Source organism: Trichogramma pretiosum, unplaced genomic scaffold, assembly GCF_000599845.2.
Source record: "Trichogramma pretiosum strain Unisexual culture from Peru unplaced genomic scaffold, Tpre_2.0 scaffold2, whole genome shotgun sequence".
In the NCBI taxonomy this organism is placed as follows: domain Eukaryota; kingdom Metazoa; phylum Arthropoda; class Insecta; order Hymenoptera; family Trichogrammatidae; genus Trichogramma; species Trichogramma pretiosum.
The window spans coordinates 2,239,663-2,247,544 of NW_019641687.1; the positions used below are offsets into that span (position 1 = coordinate 2,239,663).

Genomic DNA, 7,882 nt, shown 5'->3' on the forward strand with positions numbered 1-7,882 from the left:
GAGCTAAAAGCATTGTATGCATTTTTGTCAAGTGTCTTAGGACAATGCGAGTTATTTCTCTTAATTAACCGACTTTTGCTGACTCGTGCTCTTTTTATTTCGGGCTTTATACTTTACTACTGCTTCGCGTTATATTGTCGTATCTTATCACGGCTCGTAATTTTTATATACGTATACAACACGTGCTAACTATTACGCGGCTGAGGACATGAATTGTGATTGAAAAGGTCATTAGCGAGCTTTTATCAAAATTGCGCTCGCTCGCTCACTCGCGCACACGCCTTGCCTTCTTCTTAATTGCCGCGGCAGTTTTATCCCGTAACGGTTTTACGGCTTGTATTTTTGGAATGAACTTGGACGGAAGGAAACAAAATGACATCGAGCAAAGTAGATGTGACTCTGGTGCTTTATTATCTTCATGCAAGAATGCCAGCTTGACTCCGAACGATTTTTCGATTCACAAAAAGATCGCCCTTATCATCACTTGGTTGTAAACAAACCAACCTTGTTATCACTCTGCTATACTACGTATATGCATAAAAAAAAAACTTGCATCTAAAAATGTTATTTTTCATCTTTTTTTGCTTTTTCTTTCGTCCATCTCTGCAACGTAGTTTTCTCACGATACGAGACAATCATATACAGCAGCGCTATCAGTAATCAGCGGTACAACAAACTTAGCAACAATATGTTAACAGCTTTTAATTGTTCTCTTATCCATGGAGGGTTTAGCGTCTTTTATTAATTATAAATATTACTGACCGTACCTATATAATATATAATATTTTCAACGTGAACTCGTAACACCTGATGTCTCGGTATACCGATGTATAAATTATTGCGCCACGCTACTCCAATTTCGTCCGTCTCAACGCCGTAACGAGCCACTTATTGCAGTACGAGACCAATTTGGTTTGGTTGCATGGTGGGGCATCGCCAATTGTACAGGTAGTATTGAAGATTGCCGTCGCCGATGCCGAATTTTAACGTCTCGAGGAATTGTTTGTTGTCCATGAGATCGAGCGCGTTGAAAACATCGAATTGAAGCTGAAAAATAAAATAAAATCAAGTTTCGTAGAGAATCAAACGGCGTTTTTTAAACTTTAGATTAAGATACCATGCACTCCGACCGATACGAAATACCTTCGATCTCGTTCGAAGAACAGTTCGCGAGCGTGAAATAGATACTAGTTACAAATAATTATACGGGCTGTTCGTCACGATTATTCGCCGCAAATGAGAACGACTGCGCCGCGCGCTATCGTGTGCGTGCTATATATGTATATAAACACGTCACACCGCGAGTTTGTAACTCTGCTACTTGTGTTTCATGTTTTATGTGTATACACTGAATATATTGGTTAAATTAGGATAAAGTTACCGTAAACAGTGCATAATGCGGTATTCCGTATACCTGTCACGATTATATAATAACGTCGACGGCTATCAACTCGATAGTTCAACAGTTTTAATGAGAGGTTGAATAGTTACTAATTGTATGATTAAACGTCCCCAAACTTGCATCAACTCATCGCGAGCAAACGCTTCAAAAACTTGTATACAGACATTAGTACAAAATTTTGAATTTGTTTTCTAACTTACGTTTCGCGCAGATATAAGGGCGTCCTGCATCAATTCTAACCAGGGTGTTTTCGTCGAAACGTTATAGAAACTGTACGCAGCGCGCAGAGTTTTGTGTGTAGCGTGATGCATTACGGAGCTTGGCAGTGTATAGTAACTGATCATGTCAGTTATTTTCTTAGTCTCGGGATTCTCTACAACGAAGCAATCGACTATGCCGGTTTGCGGTGAAAACCAATGCCGGAATTCGTCTTCCGAGAAAACAGGCGCCATATTAAATTTACTCAGATACTGAAAAATAAAGGTTTTATTAATTTGTGGTCTTAGAAATATCCAAAAAATCTTATGAAAAAATACCAACTTCGTTCAAAAGTTTATGGCAGTGAGGAATATCAGCAGGCACTAATTTTCTGAAGCCAGGCGTTTTAGTTGTTTCAGGCAACTTGAAAAGTTTCAGTGTTCTCTGCATTGTCATGTTGCGAGATAAATGCGAGAATTTAATGTCAATGAGCTTTTTTGGGTTGAGCGATCGATGCCAGTATCTGCAAGTCGCAACTGGTTTAGGAAGCACAACACCTGCAGTGTACACTGCCTGAAATGTACCCAGTAAATTGACACGTCGGGTGATTTCACGAATGAGTACTGGCGCAACGCGTTTTGAACGCAATTTCTTGTGTACACACAGGAAATTAATTTCTACCATTTTTGGAGTTCTGCAAGCATTTGAAAAAGCCATTATTATATTCTTCACAAAAAGAAATAATTATTCATATAAAGAGTACTAACTTATCATAAACTCTCAAAGTTACTGGGATAGCAGAAATGAAGCCAACTAGGCGATTGCTTTTAGTAACACGCACTCCACAATGCCATTCTTTTTGCCATCCAGGGGGTTGCAATGCCCTAGTATATAAAAAAAATTGAATAATTTAATTTTCGGATTGAATAAAAAGGAAAATCAAAACGTTTGAGATTTAACCATTTCAAAAATCCAGGCTGATAATCAAATCTGAACATAGCATCATCATCTTCTACATAGTTCTCTGATAATAAATTGTACAATTCAGAAAGTACAGCAGGGTCATCTAAACTCAATGTATCCCAGTGGAATCCTTCTGGTAAAGAATATGGTTCAGCTCTAACTGACTCCTTATCAGGCTCAATCGCTTCATTAGTTTCAATTTTTTCATCTAATTACAGGAAAATTTCAATAAATAAATTATCATAATTAATTCATTGCAATCAATTTATAAATATTGTACTACTAACCCAACTTAGGTACTGGTTGAGTATTCCAAAATTCATAAGACTTCTGCTCCTTTTTTTCACTTAAGGCATGGACAGCCATTTGCAAATCCTTTATTGAAATGTCACCTAAATTATTAGATAATTGAGATTGTAATAGTGGATTTGTGATGCCTCCATCACTAGTATTGTTGACTTCATTACTTTGAACAGAGTTCTGGGCTTTCTTCTTTTCTCTCTTTTTAGCACTATTAAAAAATAAAAAATTACTTTGGTTAATTTTCTGATATCTACAAGTATAAAAGAATCAGTAATTTTGCTTTCTTTATTTATAAACAAAGGTACCAATGCAAAGAAAACAGTTAGTTTCTATATTAAATCCCATTGGAATTGCTTGGATTGGTATGATTCATAACTTAAAAACTGACATTAAGAAATAATTATTATAAAAGTCATATCAATTACGAATTTTTTGAGGAAAATATATTATCCAAATTTAAATATACTAATTTTTTGCGAATTATTTTTTAAGAATCATTAAATTACTTTTTTTATCAGTGTTAGTCATAATTTTTTAAACAGTTCATTAAAATAATGTGAAATGTCAGAGATGTGGCTTTGATTTTCGAGTTTGCAACATTGACGATTACATTATCTTAGTTAGCGAAATAACTAGGTTATGTGCAGAAAACACGCCGATAATCAAGCGAATCTTGGCCATACGACCTTTCTCGGATTCGTGATCAATAGTTCATCGTAAAGTATCATATCAAATTCTCCACGTTTCAATAATCGATTCGTTCATGTACATTTTTTAAATTACGTCGATTATAAGAAGTAGCATGCTCTTGAGCAATCATCGAGTTGTTTCCTAAAATGATAAATAATGAATAAAGCATCGAGTTGAAGAAGCTTCTCAGTTGCTACATGCACAACGAGGTAAATTTAACTTTTTTTTTATAAAAGTGAAAATAAATGCCACAAGCAAATAAAAGGTTAAATGGAGTCAACATTGCTGAAGACAAGTGCAGGACGAACCTCTTGCTCTTTCCTCCTTGCTTTTCATGGTTATCTTCAGCTTTTTGCGGCACCGGTGCGCTCGTCTTGTCCGTCGAGCCCTCCATGATTATCTCTGTAGGGTCTTTGCACTCCAGTTACGACATTAAAACGCGAAAATCAGGAGATTTAAATAACAAGCGAGAGCCGTATTATACAAGTGTCGTTGCGTGTCGGACTCCAAAACACATCATCTGCCGTATAACTCCCCACCCACGCGCAACTGCTGCTGCTGCTGCGGCTGAGAAAGTTTGTAAAGTACAAATATTGGAGCACACACGGACGCACACCGACACTATTTTCTGGCAGGTATAAATGTGTGCGTGTGCGACGGAGAAGAGCAGTTGTCGCGCAAAGTGACCGGGGGCGCGTATATATATTTCATGCGGGGAATAGAGATAGCGGCGGCTGGCGGCTGCGGCCACGCTCACAGAATTCCGCTAAGCAACGAATTATCGCCGGAATTTTCATGCTGGCAGCTTGGAAAGTCGCCCGACAGATGGCGTCGCCGGGGCCTGCCGCAAGCCTCGTCGGTCGTCGGTCGTCGGCAGTCAGTTGGCCGCTGTGCAGACTGCAGACTGTATAGGCGCGCGCGATTTGTGGTTTCGAGCTTGCCGTGCACTACTCTCTGGCTCTCTGCTCTGCAGCTCTCCTGTAACGTTCCGTAGTATACACATCCTTATATATAGGTATATATCCGGATCCGCGTGCACGCAGGAGCTCCAACCCCTTGATTTATTGACTATGTAATTATGCCCGCGCGCGCTCGGTAGCGGTGGCAGCAAAGTCGACGTCGTTCTTTGGCCGCTCGAGCGTGAATCGGTAACTTTATTGTTCGTAATAATTAATTCCCGCCGGCGGATAAAAGTGCGCGCGAAGCTCGTTAATTGATGAAAATTGACGGGGAGGAGGAGGGAGGCGATAAGGGCAGTAGAGCAGCGGCGGCATCGTGTCAGCCTTGAACGGGAGGAAAAAGAGGAGGATCGGGATCGATTCTGAATAGTAAGGCCGCTGCATAGGAAGCAAAGGTCATATAAATCTACGAAAAAAAGAAAGAGACAATTTCGAGACTTGAGAAATTATTTGTATGTCATAGTTTATATTGTGTGTATTGCGATTAGAGCTTACAGTTTATACGTTGCATTAATAGTTTGTTCGGTAAACGATAAAATTGACCTCGGTGCGCGCAGCCTCGCCGCGGGAGGATAGCCGGCTGCCATGGATATAGCTCCTCCATCATCTTCTTCTTAATATTTGGGGTTTCGCGGATTGTTGACGTAAGCGGCTTATTCGAGACTTCGCCGGGAAATCCAAGTCAAGCACAACAAAGCGTAATATAATGTAGATAGATGTAGATGCACGCAGACAGCCGGCTATTTTCTCTCTCTCTCTCTTACGGCTACGCGCACTCCGCACGCCGCATACAATGTTTATTATTATTCTATATGTATATCATATCGTATTATTATATTCGTTATATTAAAACAGAGATAGTATACATGTACTTTTGCTGTTGCTTCTTGTTGTTGATGTTGTTCATTTTATTTAATGTAATTTTTCGCTCTTTTATATATTTATACAAAAATAGACGTGTGTTATTCGCTTTTTATATCCCAACTCATACGGTGGTTCTAATGCGCGTGACTTTTTTTACTTGTTTTTTTTTTTTGGTTTTTGTTTTTCAACTTCTCTCGCTCCTATTATAATCTTCCTCGCATGATACACTTTACATGCTATAATGTACCGTATAGTTATACATATTATAAAGATGAAGTTCCTCGCGTAATTTTTTTCCTTTTTCGAGCTTTTTTCCCTTATTTAAGGCTATGCATAAATGTAGGCAATATTACGACAAGCAACGCTTAAAAAAGGCACAGTCGCCCAGACGAGAAATTACAGAGATGAAGAAGACGAGGTTGAGAGATAGAGAGCATAATATTCTAATATATCTATGTAGTGCAGTAATTTTTTTCTTTTCTTTTTTTTCCCCTTTTCATACGTACCTATAGAATGATATACATTGAATATCTGCATATATATATATCGTATGGAAATCGCAGATGTGTCTACAACAGGATTGTGTGCTTAATTAGGTCGCACACAAGTAATAGTAGTTATTTGGCTTCTAACGCTTAATATTACCAATATTATTGGAAACTCGCATCGAAATTAAATTTTTTTTATCTCCCCCTACACACGTGCAAGGTTTTTTTTTCTCTTTCGACTTTTTCCACTTTTTTTTGTACCAATGAATAATACACAACGCATCGATATATAGACTATCAAAAGATTATTCGCTAATCCCGTAAAACGTCCACGCAGAATCGCCTACACATTCATCTACACAATATGCAAATTCGCCTCTCCTTTTTTGTTATGTTGCGTGAAAAGTTTTTTTTCGGAAACGGTGTAAATATATAATAATATACAATATACATACATGTATGCGTGCGACTAGGTACGTGATTTATCTAAATATATATTCGTATATAATATTTGCCATAGCCAACTGTTTCATATGCACTTTATTATCCGCGTGGACGTTCCCGGGCACGCATACACGGAAAATTCAACACATACATATAACACTCCTCGCGCAAATATTGTATGTTACATATAAATATCTACAAGTAACAACGGTGTGTCTATTACAAATATTGGTCATGTACGCAATTAACAACGGGGGTGTGGGTCTGGCGAGGGAGACAGCGGGGGGGAAGAAGGGAGAGAGGAGGAACACAATCGTGATTTGGTGCAAGTTTCCAAAACGCACACGACTCGCAATGATTAATTAATAATTATTTACACTCTTGCGCGCAATTATTGTGTATATAGTCGAGAGTGCGCCGACACATACATATTGTATGTATCATTTAAACGCTTCCGGCAAATATTAAATCTATTGTAATACAGCCAAATCTCCAAATTGTGGCTTGGCCGCGCAGTCGAGCGCGCCTCGGCGCTTATATATATAATAATTTATAATATATAACCCGATTTTGTACGCTATTAGTTAAGTCTCAGAATTATCATCGTCTTATACATAAATATATTATCGTTTATTATGTTCTCGAGTGCAAAGTGTGTGTACATTATTATTATAAATGAATTATATATTGTACATATATTTTTATATAATCGGTGTTCGGGGAATACAAGGTGATTTCGAGGTCAGGATCAAAATCTTCTAATATATAATGTTTTTTTTTTATACAATATTTAATCAATTCCATTAGCCCGCCTCGCGTAATACAACAAACTCACAGTCTCTCTCACTTAATCAGTTTCGTTCTTCGAAATTATGTTTTTTTTCTTTCCCAAACTCGGCAGCCATTCTTAATTTTTTTTTCGAGATTTATCCTTTTTCATAGTAACTATAATTTACGACACGCGTTGCGTTTAATCATTATTAAATAGTTAAACAATTCCTTTTTACGTGTATATTTAATCTCGTGCTCTACGCATTTTTTTACTCGAGTGTGCCTGCGAAATAGTGTTCATATATATTATATATCTATATTTATGTTTTTAATATAACCTTACGATTTTGCAGTCTCGCACTTTTTTTTAGGTTATGTTTAAGTTTCTGAAACTTTTGCCTCGAAACTTTAGTTTTAGTTAGTCTATATAGTCTTCTATAAGCTAAATACTTTTTCTTCTAAAGAGGATAACGTTTAGTTCTCATACTTTTCGCGTCTTCCGCAGAGTTGAAGATGTTTCACCGTTATTATTATCGTTATTATGTCTAGCTTCGCCTAGGCAATATTTGACATATGCGCGTATACGCATATCACTCTTGGAAAATTGGCACCGGTTATTATTAAACGTACCTATATTTGACGGGTGTTTTTCTCTCTATTTTTTTTATCATGATTTTTACTTTTTTATTTTTAATATCCGTGCCTTTTAAAAATCGTCATATAACGCTATAATATCGTATTACTTTGTTACATTTTTTAATTTTTTTGTTTTTGTTATACTTATCAAATCACAGAGGAAA

At 37.3% G+C, this 7,882-nt stretch overlaps 1 protein-coding gene across 1 annotated transcript; it reads right to left on the bottom strand.

Annotated features, from left to right (window-relative positions):
* Window positions 1-388: 388 nt before the first annotated feature.
* LOC106658791 (glycylpeptide N-tetradecanoyltransferase) lies at window positions 389-4,217 on the bottom strand. The gene is made up of 7 exons (XM_014380910.2): window positions 3,865-4,217; window positions 2,851-3,074; window positions 2,561-2,771; window positions 2,368-2,484; window positions 1,943-2,294; window positions 1,603-1,872; window positions 389-1,047 (listed from the first exon to the last, which is right to left on the bottom strand). Exons 1-7 carry the CDS (start codon window positions 3,948-3,950, stop codon window positions 889-891), a joined length of 1,419 nt encoding a protein of 472 aa, XP_014236396.1. The 5' UTR covers window positions 3,951-4,217; the 3' UTR covers window positions 389-888.
* Between the last annotated feature and the right edge of the window lie 3,665 nt (window positions 4,218-7,882).